The 21,100-nt window shown below is 36.7% G+C and overlaps 1 protein-coding gene across 1 annotated transcript in view; it reads left to right on the top strand.

The window, feature by feature from the left end:
* The first annotated feature begins 3,393 nt into the window (after positions 1-3,393).
* LOC138715070 (piwi-like protein Siwi) overlaps positions 3,394-21,100 on the top strand; it is a 53,355-nt gene continuing 35,648 nt past the window's right edge. Inside the window, exons 1-9 of the mRNA XM_069847552.1 lie at positions 3,394-3,488; positions 6,517-6,618; positions 10,309-10,445; positions 10,523-10,627; positions 10,699-10,910; positions 10,997-11,149; positions 12,471-12,674; positions 12,759-12,911; positions 16,480-16,731. Of these exons, the coding sequence (XP_069703653.1) occupies positions 6,518-6,618; positions 10,309-10,445; positions 10,523-10,627; positions 10,699-10,910; positions 10,997-11,149; positions 12,471-12,674; positions 12,759-12,911; positions 16,480-16,731 (1,317 nt within the window). The 5' untranslated portion in view covers positions 3,394-3,488; position 6,517. The remainder of the gene's footprint in view (positions 3,489-6,516; positions 6,619-10,308; positions 10,446-10,522; positions 10,628-10,698; positions 10,911-10,996; positions 11,150-12,470; positions 12,675-12,758; positions 12,912-16,479; positions 16,732-21,100) is intronic.

The following is a 21,100-nucleotide window of genomic DNA, read 5'->3' as shown; positions in this document are numbered from 1 at the left end:
TTGCTTTAAGTGATCAGTATAGGCTTTCTTTTAGGCTAAAAAGCATAGCGAACTTATTCGACAGAACAGAACAATTCTTGGCTATTCTATACGGGTCTTGGAAAATTAGGTGTTGCATTAGAGGTCATGACGAGAGTAAATCCTTAAAGAATAAAGGCAATTTTTTTAATGAGATTGCAAGGCACTACAGTTTACTGAAAACATACTTGGAATACTGCACTATTTTTCGTTTCATTTCATCTTCAATTCAGAAATTTCAGAGTGACTTGATATTTTCAGAGGCGAAGTCATGGATAATAAAATTAGGAAAGAGGTTTGTAAAGCACCGTTCGTAGCTTTAATTCTGTATGAGAGCTGACATAGCATGAAATCGCAGTTATCTTCAATTCTGCGATATACATATAACAGAAATTGCCGACATTGAAAGAGTTTAAAAAGGAACAGACGTCAGCATGGATAGTCTGCAAATGCTCTCCTTGAACATGCTCTCGAAGTCATTAACGATTTTGATGACAATGTTAAAGTTACTGCTCATACCCACGATGGAGCGGATGTGATGGCGGGAGAACATAATGATTTACATGCAAAATTTCGCAGCCACTGTAAGTCTTGTGTACGCTATGCATACAAATTTATTAAACCTCGTCTTAATTCAGTGTGCCAATTTTATGAAACAAGTAAAAGTGATCTTCACTAATCTTGCTGGATTTTCGAGTTTTTTCTCTAAACCATCAAAGTTGGAATGCTTATTTGAATCAATAATGGATAATGAAGATTGTGAATGAGACCACGAAACTGTCGTTTGTGCACGAGGGCTGTTAAGTTTACTGAAGGATTTTGATTTTATTTTCTGCTAATATTATTCGCTGCAATATTTCCACACTCTGATATTCTATTTCAAAAAGCAACAGATGTTGCTTTTTGTAAAACAAAAATTCATAATTTCGAGGAGTACAAGCAAGGACTGAGAAATTACTTTCAGGAATTTTGGGAACGCAGAGATGATTTTGTTGCTGAAATTATTCTCAATCTGAAAGATCACGGCTGGATGCAATCCCTGGAAAGGATAAGAAAATTGTGTATAGGCGATTGTTCAATGAAATTCTGCACGTTTATCAGAATTGATATTATTCAGAAGTTTTCTGAAAATTCCAAATTGAAACTTTTGAGTATGCTTGATCATACATAATTTACCACCTTTGCAAATTCGCTTCCTGAAGAAATATTGTTAAATCTAAAAGAAAACTGTGAAGCTTATTTTGATTTACTGTATTATCAACAGTATAGTCGGTCTCGTTCTATGCACTTTCGTCTTTCGTGTTTTATGTAAACACGGCCAGACTTCGGCTCGGTAAATATCCTTATAACTTGTGCTACCAGGAAATTATAAAGAAAATTTGAAAATTCAGCTCAAACATTCATCAATAAGTGGCTATTTCCATGAACGCTACTCCCGCAAATAATGAAAGCAGAGTACTGTATTTTAATCATTTAAAAAATCGCATCCCTATGTCAAAATGTCACGCGACGCCACTGTTCTCTAGAATATAAAGTTCTTAAAACTGTAAATAGGTAAGACTGAATAATAGCTACTGCTGATACTAGAATTAGTAGTGCAATTTGGGTTCCAATTAATAATCTCGTGGCAATAATTTTCCTTTTCTATTTGCTATCGTTGGGATTTATTTCAAGGTCTATTTCTGCTAGCTTACTCTCTGCCAGAATGATAAGCTCAATGCTGATCTTTCATGCCTTTTAATCATCTGAAAATGCAAAATAATCCACTTATGCAGATCGGGTCAATGTAAACAGCACAACCATACTGCTTATTGATGTCATAATGTCAGATTTCCTAGTACCACGTAATTTAATACCGAATTGAATAATACTAATGACAATGGATAACCTTGGGGAGCACTACACTTTACTTTGATTGGTTAGCTTTTATGTAAATTTGTTTCTACTTGTATTGTGTTGTCCATTAACAAGAACTCAATTATGCAGTATCATTTTTGGATGTTTGATTTCTTAAGAGCCCGTAAAATATATTTGTGCCCAATCGAATCAAAAGCTTTCGTAACGTTAAAACACAATGCAGCAATATATTTTTTTTCAGTTTAGCCGACTTAAGACATCCATTAACTAGAGAAGAATTAATGTGTGTTCCTGGCACATTTACACACCCTTTTTGTTGACTATTTAGGATAATGTAAGAGCAAATTTTTTAATAAAAAACTCGTTCAATAGTTCTTCTAATTACTGAGAAGACTGAAATAAGTCTCAGTCTTTGATGTCATTAGTGTCTTCTTTGCGTACCATTAAAATTGTTCGCGCGAACCCAACGATTTAGGAAAATTGGAGGATAATATAATTATAATAATTTCCTTATAACTATCGGTACATCTTTTACAGCTGTAATTCAGAAAAGATCAATAATTATAGTTCAGATTAATCAAATGAATTTCAGAAGGTCAGATGTACCTGTACTGTAATTAAGATTCTTTAATTATTGTAAATCAGAAAACTTTCTTTCTTTCTTTCTTTCTTTCCCTTAGTTTAACCTCTCCCTTTTAGGTTCATTTAAACGACCCACGCCACCTGGGCCTTACAGGGCCGCGACCTGTCGGGAGAGGAATTAATCTATGGATCACATACATACTTTTTTGACCATAAAAGGGCATGGAGGGCCTCCCCGGATGGGGGATCAGCTCGATGCCAGGGTCACCTCCGACAGCATTCACTCACATATATGGAAGGATTAAGGGAAGGATCACCGTCCATGGCCGGACTTTCAAGAGGTACAATCCCGGCATTTGCCTGGAAATAACCGAGGAAACCATGAAAAACCTCAGTTAGGATTGCCGGTCCCTGGGATCGAACCCCGGACCTCCCGAATGCAAGGCCAGCCCTTTACCACGCCGCTAGCCCGCAAGATCAGAAAACATCAGATATAATTAAGAAAGTGAGAGATGTAATTCTGAAAAAGGCAATTGTAATCCAGAAAGCATTAAACTTTTTCACATTTACATATTTTTTTATAATATAGGTCTTCAATCATATAAACAAAACAGCCAGTTCTCATGACCATAGTATCTTCTTTATACTGTGTCATGACTACCAAACAAATGATCTTTTCAGAATTTAATTTTCACAATCTGAATTACATTAATTCATTAATCTCAAATACAATATCGATATTATCTGAATTATTTATGACAATTTCTGAATTATAATTATTGTTTTCTGAAATACAATTTTATTGATTTTTTCTTAATTTCAGTTGCAAGTCGCCTGGCATATCAGGTCAGAGTCAGGTGACCATGAAAGATGCACACTACACGTCGTATAAAATTATGAAGGTTATGTTTCAGTCAATTGTTACAAAATTAACTCAACAATGTAACCATTTTAAAATAACATTGAAATCTCAAAAAGATTGGAAAAATATTCGTCGCAGTGATAAAAACTTGATTACCAACATAGTGAGAGTAAGTTGGAAATTGAAATAGATTTTATGTTCTCATACAATTAGAAGAATGTTATATTATGTTTCATTTAATTAAAATATGTTAATTTTAAACTTATGTTTTATAATGTGGCTTTAGAACCTTTCACCATATTTACGAATGAGGAATTAACTAACTTAAAATAATGAAAGGACGTAACCCAAATGTGATAATATGAAACTAAAATGTAGTAGATGATGTTAAACACATGTATTTTACAGATTAACTCTACAACTTCCTTATTGTGTTAACTTTTTAGGAAATTACCTGGCTTTGTACAATGAAGGATACCACTTCAGAACTAGTCAGCCAGGTAATATCCTAAAAAGTTAATCAGTGATTATATATATATTTTTATTTTAGTAGGTTATTTTACGACACTTCATCAACATCTTAGGTTATTTAATGTCTAAATGAGATGAAGGTGATAATCCCGGTGAAATGAGTCCGGTGTCCAGCACCGAAAGTTACCCAGTATTGGGTGGGGTTGAGGGTTGAGGGAAAACCTCGGAAAAAACCTCAACCAAATAACTTTCCCCGATCGAGAATCGTACCCGGGCCACCTGGTTTCGCGGCCAGACGCGCTAGCCATTACTCTACACATGTGGACCGATGATTATAAAAGTATTAAAAGTGTATATATAGAACAATGAAGACATGTACTTTATTTTTTTAAAATTATCAATTACAGAAAATCGGTATATTAATCCTTTCTGGCCTGAATTTTTATTTGCAGCACAGGACAAAAAAACATTCTAAGTAATTACTCAAGGGACTCCTCAACCTCATTTAAGGCCTAAAATTAAATGAATGTCAAATATTTTCAGATAATATAGAAATGTTTTCAAATTAAGAATTTACACTTTTACTATAGACATTATACATTTTAAATTAGGAAACCTCTTTTTCAAAAAGTGATGTAAACAGGCGTGAAAGGGTTAATACTACATTGAACAAATAATACACAGCATTAATTACCAGTCACCTTTTTCTGATGAAGTTGCTGTAGTAGATATTGCAACTTCGGTTTTAAGGATACATATAATGAATGATATGGTTTTGGGATGCTGTTGGTGTGACACAGTCGAAATAATCCATCCAGTTTCCTTTTCTCAATCTGCAGAAATTCTGAGTACAGTCTGCTTATATCACTAGTAAGAAAATCTCCATTCTCCTGGAACTTCATTCCTCTTAGCCCCAAATATTGTTCTAAGCACCTTATTCTCGAGCTCCCTTAACCCGTGTTCCTCTCTCAAAATGAGAGTTCAACCATACAGAAGAACTGGTAATAGGCTATAACTATTTTATAATTTCAACTTTCAGTTTTTTTGAAAAGCGGACTAGAGGATAAAACCGAATGAAGCAGGCATTTCCCATATTTATCCTGCATTTAATTTTTCCTCGAGTGTCATATATATGTTACTGTAGCTCCAAATAATAATAATAATAATAATAATAATAATAATAATAATAATAATAATAATAATAATAATAATAATAATAATAATTATTATTATTATTATTATTCAAACAGTAGGTTGTTTACATTTTTAGTGTCTATCTGATCCTCAAGCTGAAGGTGCGGGAAACTTACTAATTTATTTTCAGATTCCATTCTTAATAGCAGTTTTGGGAGTTACAGAGAAAAATTACTATACCGTACTTATACTTCTCATTTGGTACACATTACTGTAAGATTATCTGCTTAAAAATATACTATAGCATATTTTCATGCAGATGTGCTTCAATTTAATGGACACAAATTTTTGTGGATAGCCTATAATAAATAACTACAGGGACATCATTTTATTTTTACTTCAATTTTTATTGTACCTGAGTTTTTGAATGTACTTCACTCCCACTCCTTCTACTAATGAAGTTCCCCAATTGTCCTCGACACAGAACCAAGGCCGCGTATAGTAAACAGCACTGAGTTAGTGAGTATAGTACGTTCCAGAAATATGTTCGCGTTTTCCAGTGACGAAAGAGCTTTCAATATTGAATCATATTTTCGCACAGGTACTGTCCGTTTGCCTACGTCGCATCCCGATTTCCTTCACCTGCTTCTGCACCCCCCCTCCCCTGTAAAAGCTGGGCTGTCTTAGCTCTTTCCTGAAAACATTAATTTCTGTTAGGAATTGGACGTTTACGTAATATTATACAACTATTTAAAATAACTTAAATAAAAGGGCCTCGTTAAGTAATTAACTGTCACGTGATTTCTCCCCTTTCTACGATCCTGCGGCATAACCACTTGGACGGACAGTAGATAGCATGTCTGAGTAATTTTATCTGTGCGGGTCGGGCAGAAGTGAAGATTGAATTTACAGTACATAAGGTACTCTTTGATAGAGTAGGTACATTAGTTACTGGTACGAAGGACGAAACTGGCAATTGGAATTAGATGCAATAATCTATAGTGCAATAATATGCACAAAAGAACTGAAGCCTGTATCGAAATGAACGGCCACCATTTTCAAAAATGTGTTTAAATATTCATATTATGATTATTTTTCAATTTAACTTCATTCTCTATATTGTACGCTAATGTGCTGTAGACAGTGTAATATACACTGCATAAGGAATACGTTCGCATGAATAACTCAGTTCGTGAGTAAAAACACTTATTCTTAATACAGTACTGTATTTTGATTAAACAGAAACCTAATGAAAATTATCGAACTCAAAATCGCGATATTTCCTAGTTTACGTAAATGGATGAACTACTTTTCTTCCCTCCTATACCTAGTAGAATGATTTGTTTGTGCTTTACGCCAGTATCATCGAACTACAGTCTTGGAAGGGGGTAGCAAACTGTGTTTCCGGTTCTCTAAAGATATATCCAGGTTAATATTAAAAATGTTAGTAAAAATAAAATGATGTCCCTGTATTTAAAACCGTAACATAAAATATTCGAGTTTAATTGCACTGTTACGTTGGTTTGTTGTGATTTGGGGAGTTGAATATAATAATGAAGAATTCAAAGGAACCTGATATTTCTGTTGTTCAGGATGGATAAGCCGTTTGATGGAGATGGAGACGGAGACCAAGAGGTACCCGTTGGAAGATCGCGGACACGCAAGATAAGAAGGCCATTGTCTCCTGGAAGAGGGTAATGTACCAACTAACATTCCAGTTTTCATCAGCATACTCGCATTAGGCCTCACTACTCACTACTTGTGGGTCCCAAATGAAGTTCTTGTTTTCCTAACAGAGATTTTATAATGGTGCCCTCTATTCCTAATATGAATATTATATTTACCATTTCAACATTCATCATTGTGCAGGTCGAGCATGTTCTACAGTGCGGTTATTCCCGTGATGCCCACTGTCAAAAATTCCCATGTGTTCAGTAGGCTAAGAACACTTCTGGAAAAGGTTGACTATCTAGGCCTTGTAAACAAACAGAGCAAACATAGGATCTAACATCAACATTTAACTGTTTTATTCTTTGACCACTCACAGCTCATAACACCCAAATCGTAAAAATCATCTTCTTACTTGTCTAGCCAACTCTGTTTCTACATTATATATCATAATATATGAGCCGTTCAGAGCAAAAGTGGTGTAAGTCAAAATTGGGTAATGAAGTTTAAAGTAAAAATTCTGTAAAATACAGCGCAAAGTAGCAGTTAATATGTCCTTCGTGCTATCCACTGACTACTAATAGTTTAAATAAATTGAATATTAATTGTTAATTTGCGCTGTATTTTACAGAATGTTCACTTTAACCCTCATTACTCATTTTTGACTTACACCACTTTTGCTCTGAACGGCTCATATATAAACAATTGTTGTTCTAATGTGTACTCGTACTTAGTGTTCACCATTATTACATAAATACATACATAAATACTTTAACAACTTAAGTCACGTAATACAGTGTACTGAACTCTCAACATACATTAAGAAAACCACAGGCCTACACTTGAACGAAAAAGGAATTTAATGACCTTTTAATGGCTTTTTTTATTCTCTCCCTTATGGAGGAGGGACCGAAGGTTTATACTGCAACCTGAGGCTTATTGTGCTTACCACTCCTCTTCTGTGAGTAATATTTATTGTCGAACAGTAACGCTCTTGTACGCACATAGACTACTGCATTGTGAACTCAAATCGGGCTATGGTAATATGATAAAAACATGTGAAGGAATAATGTCCAAATGAGTCCCAAATCCAATGCCGAAAGTAACCCCAGAAATTATTCTGCTCCAATTTATTGAGGGAAAACCTCGAAAGAAACTCCAATCAGAACTTAAATTAGATTACTTATCAATGATTAAATACTTAACATGCTCTAAAATGCCTCACTTGTATGAAAGGTGTTCTAGGGAATAGACTGCAGTATGATTTTGTCTACATGCCACAAGGGAGTTGTTGGCATAGGAACATTAAGGAAATAATATTGTACTGTAATCTACTTCTTTTTAAAATTCCAGTAAGAGAGTCACGGTATTAAAGAAATAAAACGTAACATTCAATAAATTTGTATACCGTATCCTACTATGCGTTTATTATGACCTACTAGACTTTATTAAGGACTCTCACGCGTGTTCAGTAAATGGTTTCGCCTCTTTCATGGCTGAAATATGAGTCTGAAACTGCAGTAAGATTTTATAAATGTTGTAAAGAGCTCCGAAGTTTGTAATATATAGGCTGACCATAATTACTTGAGACAAAAATGGGACGGAAAAGGGATGGGTTACATTCTTAAAAAAAAAGACATTAAAATGTTTTATCTGATAAAAATCTTGAACAGATCTTAGACAAAGACTTTAGGTTGATGTAGAGGGGGAGACTGCATTTCACTACGATCATTCTATGAGTATTTTTCATATGATCTTACTCAACATTTTTCTGTACTAGGCACTGATGAGAGAGTTTTGCATTTTGATTATTCTTCTTCATTATAAATGTACGATGGTCACAGTGGCGTTCTGGTAGCTCAGTTGGTAGAGCAATTACGGACTGAAAGGTCCCGGGTTCAATCCCATGTAGTAGTTGTATATTTCTCGTTGCCGGACTTCTAGAATAGCCCCGAGGTTCACACAGCCTTCAATCAAATACGTTGTCATAAAACCTATCACACTCCATGTCACAATTTTGTCTTACAGACTCTTATTACTCCTTCGACCATATAATATAATATTCATCATAGTATAAAACATGCTTTCTATGGATGCTGTATTTCCCGGCAGAGAGAGGATAAACAAAAATTTTAAACATCTAGGTATTTTTCATATATTAAAAAATGTATCAATCCATTATATAAAGCAGTATTAATTTTAGGTTATGATTACACAATATTTAAGCATATTTTATCTAGAAAAGTTTTTATACAAATGGGACAAAAGTGATGTTTTTACTAAAATGACAGGACAGGCGGGACATAGGAAAATAATGGTATTATACCTTTCAAAACAATATGTATGGGTGCACCTAGTTAGCTCTATGATAGCTCGCCTGTCTCCAGACTAGCCGGCCTGAGTTCGATCCTGGCGAGGTCAGAAATTTTCATGCAAAATTTCTACCTCGGAACTAGGAGAGAGGGTGGTGCACAACTTCTAATCACTAAATTGTGTCTGGATTAAACTCCAAATCTCTCCGCAGTACATATGAAGAGAAGGCATATGCTACTGTTGATAGTGATTCATCTGTCGGATAGGGACGTTAAGCCTGGCGGCAAGAGTAGACTGTGTGCCGGCACTGGGTTTCCCTTTCTCCCCTTCTCACCTTCATCATCATCCTCACCCTTCCCTACACTACACTTACACGAACACTTACACATACACTCACCCTAGTACACGACATAACTCTTCACAGATACACATCATGCATAACGTGGCCCGCCGAAGTGGTGTGCAACTTGAAAATGAGTCACACTCATCCCATCTACTCGCAGTATGCGGAACCCGAATCACGCAAGTGAAGTGGATAGGCATTAAACACACACACAGACACCGACACCGACACTGATGCCGACACTGACGCCAACACTGACAGCCTAGTAATGCATTATCCCCCCTCCCCCACAGTTGTTTGATGCTGTTTGTAAGAAATTGAGAAACTGTTGTCTTCGAATGAGGACCCGGGTTTAGATCGAGTACTGGATCTGAAGTTTTTATAATTATTTAAATCTTTCCAGATAAATGCGACTGTCGTCCTTAATATAGCCAATAAAATCTATCATTGCATCAACTGCAATTTTAAAACAATACCTGAACCCAGAATGCAATACTTATACCCAAGTTCATGGGAAAATTTGTAGGAAGATATACAATTAAAGAATAAATTGTGCCTTGTAATAAATGTCACATAATATTGTCATTATTTAACAATAGTACCGGTAGTATTAGTAGTGGTATATACTGTATACTTTTATTTATTTATTTATTTAATCTGGCGGAGTTAAGACCTTCTCTACCACACCACCAGTATACAAAGAGGCATATACAAAAAAACAAATGCAGAGAGAAGAAGTCAATAAGAAATAGAACTAAAATTACAAATACAAAAAGCGCAAATGCAAAAATGCAAAAAGAGGAGAATAAAAAAAAATAGTATAGTAGTAATGATGATGATTATGACAACGATGATAGCCTCTCTAGCTTCTCCTCCCCAATTTTTCTTTCCCTTTGTGTTTTCATATTTTCTAGAGCCTTGTGTAAGGTACAAACGCCTTTATATAATAAGTTAGATACTTGAATGAAACACTGTTGAAGCTAAAGAACTAATGTTTCTGCTGCCAGCATCTTAGGAGTTCTCAAGTTACTTCATTGAACCTTCCATTATTGCCTTGCAGGCTGGATGATGTACCAATTAGGAAAGCCAGAGGGCGAGCAGTGGAACGTGCAGGCCTACGACAGACCTCTAGCCGCCTGCCTGGGCAGAGTGATGACACTGACTCACTTCACAGATGCATGGCTGAGATGAACATCAGTGAGTTTCGTCTGAATGTTACTTTGTAGTGGCTTTTGAACCAATTGCATTTTGTTTCTAATTTTATCTGATTGCAGGTACCGGTAGTGAAAAATCATCCAAACAACTGCAGGAGATAAGTCAGAAGAAAAGTATTGAGTTACCTGTTCCTTTAAATGACAAAGAGGTGAAAAGCAAGAAAGGTGAGTTTTGAGGCACATGGGTATTGGACTGGAATAGTTCAGATTCTAGAAATTACACTTTCGTGTTACAGGAACTTCAGGCAGGCCTGTATGCCTGAATGCTAACTACTTTCGCCTGGAAACTGTGTCTAAGTGGCAGCTGTATCAGTACCGTGTGGATTTCGAGCCAGAGGAGGACCGTAAAATGGTGCAGTCCTACTTGCTGCGTGAACACAAGGAAACGCTTCGAGGGTATTTGTTTGATGGAACAATGCTGTTCAGCCCTTATAAATACGATTCAAATGTAGGTTGCATATGCTTTTTATTACGAAACAACGCGTGTTCTGATATTTATATACTGGTATTATATACATTATTTTTTTCTTGCAGCCACTGATTCTCTTCTCTGACAAGCCATCAGATAAAACTCGTGTGCGCATCATGATCCGAGAAGTTGGTTATCTGGCATTTGAAGACAAGCAGTACGTGAATATATTCAACATTCTGTTGCGGCGTTGTCTTCACAGCCTCCATTTACAATTGGTGTGTTTACCTTCTTTGACATTGACATCTTAGGTGAACATAGGGTAGTGGTCGGCAAATGTAATACATTTAGTACAAATATAACGCTACATCTCAACCCCCACCCTCTAGTTCACTTGTACCGGCAGGGTTGGTTGACGTCTAGAATACGAGATGAATAAGCTAGGTAGGTTGGCTACGATCACTGTAGAAAGGCTGAAGGTATAAAATGCCGACCACTGACATAGGGCCATTTATGCCGTCATGATTTGAAAATTTGAAATTAATGCGGTTTTTTCGTAAAGGAGTACTTACTTATGACCAGGCTTCAGACTTCGGACCCAATAGAGCAGTTCAGTGGGAAATCCGCATAACGGCGTACTGAGTAAGTTATAGTGGTGGGGGTACTGTAGAATAAATTCCAACAAATAAGCGTTTGTATTGGACTGGATTTGAAGGTTCTGACGAATAATTTCGTTTTCATACAAATTGTGTCTGAAACTATTACACGGTCAGAGAAGTCAGAGCAAGAGATACCGGAAGCCCTCAGATTAATTTAGAAAATGATGCAGAGAATTAATGAGACATCAAGTACACCGGCTACTGAAAACAGAAGTGGAAATCAATTTTATGTAAAAATAACGGATATGGAACACTGTGTAATATAAACAGCAAATTAGTGGACATAGAGTCACCCGAGAATAAAGGACTGTCTCTTAGAGACTGCAATGATGTTAGGTTTTTTCGTTTTGCTCTTATCACGTCATGCGACGTAGAGCGCAGCTTTCCACAGTACAAACTTTGGCAGATAACCGAAAAAGATTTACGTTTGAGACACGAGAATGTATCTTGTAGTAGGTACATTGCAATTCGGTACTGTAACTGCACTTCCTAAAGACGACCAATAGGATAAATGAAAAAATTAAAATTGCTACATGCTTATTTCCACCATTAACACTTTGTATAATTAAACACAAATGGTTATAAAAGACAGGAGAATAAATGCTTTTCACATTCTTTTGACATTATCATTGTGTAATGTATATTTACTTTCAGAATGTACATATGTGTTTCCCCATACTACCGTACTCTATTCTAAATAGCAACGTTGTTACCTCAACGCATCTCTATCTACCTGCAGCGAGTCAACAACCTATAGTGGATGCATAGTAAACTTATTGTATCGGGTCCAAAGTCTCGAAGCCTGCTTATGACATTATTGAACCTTAAAAATAAAAAAATTGAAATCCTTTGTTTTGGTGGGTAGGATGGTTGGAATGAAAGGCGCAGAAGAACTTAGTATTTACATTGACCAATCAGTTTTCGTTGCATGTTATCTCAGGTGGGACGGTATTACTTTGACTCATCAGCACGCATTGCAGTGGACAACCACCGCCTGGAGCTATGGCCTGGCTATGTGACTTCGATCCGGCAACATGAAACGGATCTGCTGCTGTGCACTGAGATCACACACAAGGTCATGCGCCAGGACACTGTGCACACGCTGCTTAAGGACTGTTACAAGTCCAAAAGTAGCAACTACCAAGTATGTGTCTACTTATGCTAATATTATGCTGTACGACATAGGAAATATGTGACTGGTTTAACACATAGGAAACATTTGTTACAGACACTCTTCAAACAAACAATTTTGGGAGCCATTGTACTGACGGAATACAACAATAAGACCTACCGTATAGATGACGTGGACTTTTCAGTTACACCTGCATCTACATTTGAATGTAAAGGAAATGATGTATCATACATTAGCTATTATGCTAAGGTGAGCATTACAAGTTATAGTGTCTTTACTGTTTTCAAATTTCTTAGTCCTACAAAATTATCTGTTATAATTATCATTGGTTATTCAGTGGCGTAGCGTCAATGTAAGCTAAAAAGCTCAGCTTCCCCAGTTAATAATAATTTGATAATAAACCTACAATCTATGGACAAAATTATTTATTAATTTTAATTGAATTTATACTTACGCGTTAAATATTGTGACGCGGCAGCTCAGGATGATTTGTCATGCAGCAGTAAACAAGAAGTCTGCACACACTAGCTTCCAAGCAGACTGGTTTCTTACACTCATTCTTCTGTGTAACCCACCCCGCAGATTTTCCATCCCTTTCTAACTAAACTACCCTGGTCGCAAGGCTCGCAGGAAGCTAGCTTTGACATTGAAAATAAGTAGTTTCCGAGTTATCCCTTTTCGTCAGTTGTGTCCAGTTGAAGTGTTAGTGTGTATTGTGGCTGATATAATAAATAATGAGTGAAATAACAGTTCCTGACACCAATTTACTTGAATTTTTAGGACAATTCTATTATCAAGACTGACTTACGAACAAAAGTGTGATCTAAGAAACAAATGACCGACTCCCTTGCTGTCAATGAAGGACACAACCAAAAGACAGACGCATAGTTACGTAATGATACTAATACTATATCTATTGACCGTTAATATTGTGATTTCTCTAAGTATGACAGGGAGTGAGCTAATGTTATACTATACGTGTCTATTTGATGTGTAAACCGTGAAATCATATTTTACTACGTACCATTTGAGGTCATGCCTTATTGGTGTTATTTACGAGGTTCCAACCAATCTTCGACTACTGACTTGACATTGACTACTATTTATTTTAAGACTATATTTTTGTAATACTTTTCCTCATACTGCATGAAAGACAACTTGAATTAGCTTCCCCTGCTCAAAATTTCATACTACGCCACTGTGGTTATTAATGAAGAAAAATTCGCTCCGGCGCCGACTATTGACAATATAATAATTATATGTGTCAATATATATGTCGAACTTAGAGTAAGGCAACTAAGGGAAAATACCAAAGGAGAAAGATTCGATCCTGCGCTGTGGATTGAGTCTCAGCGTAGCTCAGTGGTTAGAGGACCCAGTGCGTAGAAGTGGGGATCCCAGGTTCGATCCCCGGTGCCAGATACCATACTCCTCGAAGTGTCTCCGATCTTACGGTACTTCGAAAAGGGTTATTTCAAGGATCTACTTTATCATCAATATTATTTAATTTTTCTATTTATTTTATTCTAAAGGAATTGAAGAAAGCCAAATCTCTGAATTGTATGATTTTGAGGTTCATGCTAACTTAGGAAAACTGACAATAGGTATCAGCTTTTACAGATTATATAGCAAAATAAAAAAGTGTCGCTCAAGAAATAGTTATGATGATTCAATCGCTGCTTCAAAACATTGGCCTTGCTTTAAATGCTAATAAATTAGCAGAAAGGGAAGTTACTAACCGACGATTTAATTCTAGACAACAAGGAGTTCATTAAAGCAATTGCGCTGTATCAATCAATCAATCAATCAATCGATCAATCAATCAATCAATCGATCAATCAATCAGGCAGTCAGTCAGTCAGTCAGTCTTCTTAATGTATCCAGCTGTTTGCTGACAACATTAGTCCACTATAGTCCATTGTAGTCTATTCAGTTTTTGTTTTTCATGAGAAATGAGGGGTAGGCCTATTTTGATCGGTGTTCATTATAGATGCCTGTTGCTAGTAGCCAGAGTAATTGCGTTGGATGATAAAATTAAATATTTTGGTTTTACGTTCAATGATGAAATTAAATGTTATTACCTCTGATTGCGGCAGTACATCTTACTTGGCGTTATGTGTCAGAGGAGGAACAGTTGTTTGTATCATCTGAAGTCTGATTAGTGTAATATGTAACTAGTAAGCGATGTATGCAATGGAGGGGGAAAGAAACTGGCCACTCAATTGTATAATATCGCATTAAGATATCAATTCGAACTTTGTATGGTCCATGTTAAAGTATCAAGGGATAAACACAATTTTTTGGAATACAGTATATTAATTTTTAAAACTCTGAATTTGTATTCTGGAAACGTTAACTTCATGACATGAAATAAACGTCTACGGAACTTGGACTAGCATATGAGGGTGATTCGGAAAGTTAGTTCCGGTCCCTCTATCACGCACAGGAGTGGCGGTAGCAGCGTCATCTTTGTTCCGCTATGTAGCTTCATGGATAAAATTATATATTTATCCATGGTAGCTTGGTTTAGTATCCTCCCGGCTTTATCATTGTGAGGATGCATTCGACCATTTCTCTCGCCAAGACAGGAGATTAAAATGTATGCAGTAATTGAAGTTCCCACCAAACATGAGGAACGTGCAGTAATACTGTTTCTGTGGGGAAACATTCGTTGTGAGATTGCTGCAGTGTACGAGGAACATTATGAGTGACAGTATTGTTCGACGTTAATGTCGTGAATTCCGAGATGGACGCACTAATATCCATGATGAAGAACGAAGTGGCCGACCGTCTGTTGTCAATGATGAACTTGTTGCAAAGTGGATGATGTAGTCACACAAACTCGCCGTTTCACAATTTCGGAACTCTCTGAGTATTTTCTGCAAGTCAGTCGGACTGTTGTGTACGAAGTAGTGACACAAAGGTTGGGCTATCGCAAGTTTTGTGCTCGGTGGGTACCGAAAATTCTGTCCGAAGCCCCCCCCCCCCAAAAAAAAGACACGAGAATGGGAGCAGTAGGCTTACTGACATCCCTTCAATACTACGAGAGTGAAGGTGACGGGTTTCTGGACCAGATTGCACGGGAGATGAGACGTAGGTTTGGTACGTAAACGTCGAAATAAAACGACAGTCATTGGTGTGGAGTCACACCAACTTCCCTTTGAAACCACAAAAATGTCTCCAAACATTTTCAACCAAGAAGCTCATGGCAACTGCCTTTTGAGACAAGAAAGATGTAATGTTGGTAGATTTCACAACAATAAACTCTGGCGTGTATTGTCAGACACTAACCAAACTAAGGAGAGCAATTCAAAACGCGGCATGTTGAGACTGATGCACACACTCAAACCCTTCTGTGACAGTTCCAGTGGGAAGTGTTTTCATCGTCCACCGTGTAGTCCTGAGTTGGCTCCGAGCTACTACCACCTGTTCCCAAACATGAAGAAGTGGCTTGGATCCCAGCGGTTTCAAACGAATGAGAAGCTTTAGGAAAACGTCAATGGATGGCTACATTCACAGGAGGCTATTTTTTTTTTACACAGAGAGAATTTCGAAGCTTGTGAAGCGGCGCGACATATGTCTGAATGTAAATGGAAATAGGTTGAAAAGTAGTTGAAACGTGCACTTTCACTTGTACAGTATGTAATAAAGTTCCTTGCTTTCTGAAAAAAAAAATACTGGAACTAACTTTCCGAACCACCCTTATATAATGTTTAGAAAGTGAATGCTGGCACTATTACTATTGTTACTGAATTAATGAACAATACGAACCTCCCACTTGGATATTAAGTTAAGTGTACAGTTATATATGTTACAGAAGTACGACTTGCATATTAACGACCCTGGGCAGCCCATGCTAGTGACAATGCCAAAGAAACGTGACCGACAACAGGGCGAGCCAAGCCCAATCTATCTGGTGCCTGAGTTGTGCAAAATGACTGGGCTCTCTGACCAGATGAGATCTAATTTCAAACTCATGCGAAGCTTGGCTGACCACACACGGTTGGATCCCTCACAGCGCATGGACCGTTTGCAACATTTCAATCGCCGTCTGCATACCAACAGCTTGGTAACATCTTAACACTAATACTTTGACAATGTGTGCGCTCAAACAGCTTGGCAGTGCTTGCGTATCAACAAGTTGGCAGTGACTGTACACCAACAGCTTAGTAATATAGAGTGATTCTTATAGAACCTAACCCAATATATTGGTTACAAAATGGAAACTGTAGCACTGTTCCATTTCAAATCACTGATGTGTTGTGCATGTGTTTCATATGAACAAAGGTAAGTCTTCTGGGAATTTTACTATTTTGTCTTCATTTGTTTGGGAATTTAGGCACGTCAGTGGAATCACTCTGTAGCCAAGGGTCGTCAGCACAGAGCACGATGAGACTAGCCTCTCTTACCGGCGGAAAAAGCAGTGCACTATAGTGCTCTCGTAGCTGCTACCGGGTATGCTCTATATCTCTCCCTGTTGCACGACGGTGCGCACAGGACGGCACCGCGTACCCATTGCACATTTTAGCGAGTGCTGACGACCACTGCTGTAGACCTACAGTATATGTATACATATAGCGTGGTAATGTCTTTTCATTAACACGTTATTAATGTTTGCACACCAACATGTTTGTAATGTCTACACATCAAGAGCATGGTAATGCCTGGTAATATTGTATCTGTACTTCAACAACTTGGTAACTCCTATGCACTTAAAGCTTTTGCTTGGCATGGCTTGGCTTGGGCTTTTGAGGAACATATCCGGAATGGATCCTTGCTTAGACTTGCTTACATTGGCTCATTGTGCGCCCTTTCTATATGTGATTATTGTATTAGTGCGACAGGTTGCCTAAGTGGCATTCGTGAATCCGATGCTGACAGGTGGGCCAACCTGCATCAGACCTACAGAGCCAGATCCCATCCTCAGACGAGTATCTGATAAGTCCAAGGGTTTGGAGCCCCAAGCCCTTTTTATATGAGCGTCAGAAACCCACACTACCCACAAGATTTCACCTGAGCCTATTTTTAACTATTTTAGGCGATAGATGAAATGAGGGGGACGTGGAGAATGTTAGAAGAATGATAGAAGGAAATGTAAGTCCCCGAGAAAAACTTTCTGCTTTGTCCACCACAAATTCCATCACGGGAGAGCATTCCTGCGCTAAGAGAAGGGTCCCGGGATCGATACCCGGCCCCGAAACAATTTTTCCTTGAAATTATTCAAACCTGTTTTACAGGGAGCTACTATCTGAAAGCCGATTTGCATAATACGTAAGATGATTTTTATGTTCAATCACTTCGTCTTCTACTTACCCATTCTTTTCATGTGTTCATAACATTTACACATCCCCATTACTTAAAATAAACATTTTTATTCGTCAATAATAAATTTGAAGACTGCCTTCACTTCCAAGAAAATGCTTCTTAAACCAATATTTTTAATTGGGTAATTATTTGTTTAATTTAAAAATATAATATAACATAAACAACATAAAATATATAAATACATTTAAATAATACAAGGGACATTGAAATTATAATAGGCCTAATAATAACAAAAAAAACATATGCAACTATTAATTTCAGTAATAACCAAGAAAATACCCCCAAAAAAGAAGGTACGGAAAGTAGTGTCTAATCCGCAGTCATGGATATAACAGGGATCTGATTGTCTTCACAAAATATAATTTTAATTTCTGTAATTTATTTAATGTCAATTGTTATCCATAAGTTCAATGCTTTAAGATGTCATACGTAACATTTCATAAGTAACTTATAAGAAACTAAATGTTCATATTACAATAAATTGAAACTTTCAAGCTCTGTATCTCAAAAGTACGGAAAAAGCAGTTAGAATCTTGTCAAACCAAGGCCACGGTATTCCGAAGTGATATAGTGTTAAACGTTGTGTAATCAAGATATATAGGCCTATATTATTTTTTATTATTTTATTTATTTATTTATACTGGCAGAGTTAAGGCCATAGAACCTTCTCTTACATTCTACCAGATCACAATGTACACAAGAACATGTTTAACATAACATTATCACACGAAAACTAAAATTCGTAACATTCACTTGAAGATATCAGTGGACGTTATACACACCCCTGATTCCGCCTGCGAAACCATTGATATCTCCCACATGTCTGGACTGATATTTGGGATGCCTAAACAAAAATGAACGGCTTAAATCAGATAACTTGCACATTTTTCTTACTTAGGGTATACTGTATATGAAGCGTTCGATTAGAATTACTTTAGAAACTCAGTGTACCGTAGACAATTTTTATGTGCAGCATTTTCTCTGAGGTACTAATGTCGGTGCAAATAATATCACAACAGCTTTGACAATTCGTGCTATTAACATTTATTACAATACAATTTATGAAAGTACATGTTGTTGTTGTTGTTTTCTAATGCCAGGCGTTTGTCAATAAAGTCATTTGACCTCTTGCACTCCAATATTTTTCAAAGATATTATCATGGCCAGCCACTGAAGCACAGATTTTGAGGTGTTCCGAATCCATTTCTTGGTTTGAGTTGCACAATGGGCAGTTAGAGGACTGATATATTCCAATTCTATGCAGGTGTTTGGCCAAACAATCATGGCCTGTTGCCAATCTAAATGCAGCTACAGACGATTTTCGTGGTAAATCGGGAATTAACTGTGAACTATGATGCAGAGAGTTCCATTTTTTCCCTTGGGATTGTGTTATCAAATTTTGTTTGTTGAAGTCTAAGTATGTAGATTTAATAAATCTTTTCACAGAGTAATATGTAGATTTAGTAACAGGTCTGTAAGTAGCAGTGCTGCCCTTCTTTGCTAAAGCATCCGCATTCTCGTTTCCCAGAATTCCACAATGGGATGGTTTCCATTGGATTACAATTTTTTTATTGAGTAATATTAATTGAGAAAGCATTTTAGTTATTTCTGCTGTTTAAGATGAAAGTGTGTGTTTAGAGACTATTGATAGAATAGCTGCTTTGGAGTCTGGCAATATAACTGCATTTTTAAATTTATTGATGTGGCATAGAATATTCCTGAGACTTTCACATATTGCAATGATTTCTCTATCAAAACTTGTTGTTCAATATCCAAGATATCTATAAAGTGAGAAGAGACAGCACGTAACACCTGCACCGGCAACTTGTTCTCTGGAGATCAAGGATCCGTCGGTGTATAAATGAAGCCAGTTTTGTGGAAGGTACCTAATATTAATTGTCTCTAAAGACAATTGTGTCATTATTTCAGTGTTTACTTCTGATTTCAGTATTCCTTCTGTTAAATTTAGATTATATTCTATATTTAATAGAGTTAAAGTGTTTGGTTTAATTTGCAAGTTTTCTTTTAAATTCGGGATATTGATTTTCTGTTTTAATTCTTGAACCATGAACCTCAGTCTAGTGCCGAGGTCATGGAAAGCATGGGGCTCTACCTCCATGCCCCCCAAGTACCTTCATGGCATATGACGGGGATACCTTTACCTTTTTTACCTTTTACATGTACGTGGCAGTTTATATTATTTTATGCTCGACCATGCCGAAATGTAGTAATTATACACCTGGTAGCAGTCCTTTAATGCATGTCATTAAAGTACACCTACTCATTAAAGTACAGGTGTTCAGTCAATGACAAGTCAGCTTTGTACCGTTATAAAACTTCAGCGAATGACAAGTCAGCTTTGAACCGTTATAAAACCGCAAGTATCGATTATTCTCGGATATGCAATCGAAAGACAACGAGGGAAACGTCACGGAGGCTGGAAATCCAATACTGTCGCAGAAGGTTATGTTCTGTTACTATAATATAATTAGCGTTAATTGTAAATATTCAAATAAATTCAATTTGTCATCTCGTTTTTCAATGTCTAATTTAATTTCAATGTAATATCAAAGTTAATATTTAGTTTATTCTGTAGGGTCTTATAGGCTATCAAGGTCAATGTGGACATCTGTTCCTCGGAAAAAATCAATACTTTCGCGTCTGCGCACATCTCACAATTTACGAGGTATTGCTCAAGGTCAGTTAGATACAAATAAAATGAATAATTTCAAGTTAGAAATATGGTCGAGCATAAAAAGTCGTATGAAACTCACCTATAATGGTAATTAAGAAGCTCGTATGAAAATTATGAAACTCGCTTGCGCTGTTTCATAAACATCCATTCTCGCTTCTTAATTACTATCATTATAGGCTCGTTGCATAATGTACTATTACAACTAGCCTCTTACACGTATAATTCCTGTCAACGTAACGTAAAATTTAGATTTTATGCTTTTTTTTGTCTTCATCTTTAAAATAAATTGAATAGATGATGATGATGGAAAAGCTTGAAATAGCAAGTGGTGGTGAAGATGCCGTCACGTAACCCCAGTTGCCTCGCACTAACTGGTGGTTCACGCTGCTTCACATTCTTCGAGTCAGGCTGTCCTCTT

This window comes from Periplaneta americana, chromosome 15 (genome assembly GCF_040183065.1).
Source record: "Periplaneta americana isolate PAMFEO1 chromosome 15, P.americana_PAMFEO1_priV1, whole genome shotgun sequence".
Classification (NCBI taxonomy): domain Eukaryota; kingdom Metazoa; phylum Arthropoda; class Insecta; order Blattodea; family Blattidae; genus Periplaneta; species Periplaneta americana.
The sequence above is the reverse complement of the archived record's forward strand: the minus strand, read 5'-3'. Positions and strand labels throughout refer to the sequence as shown.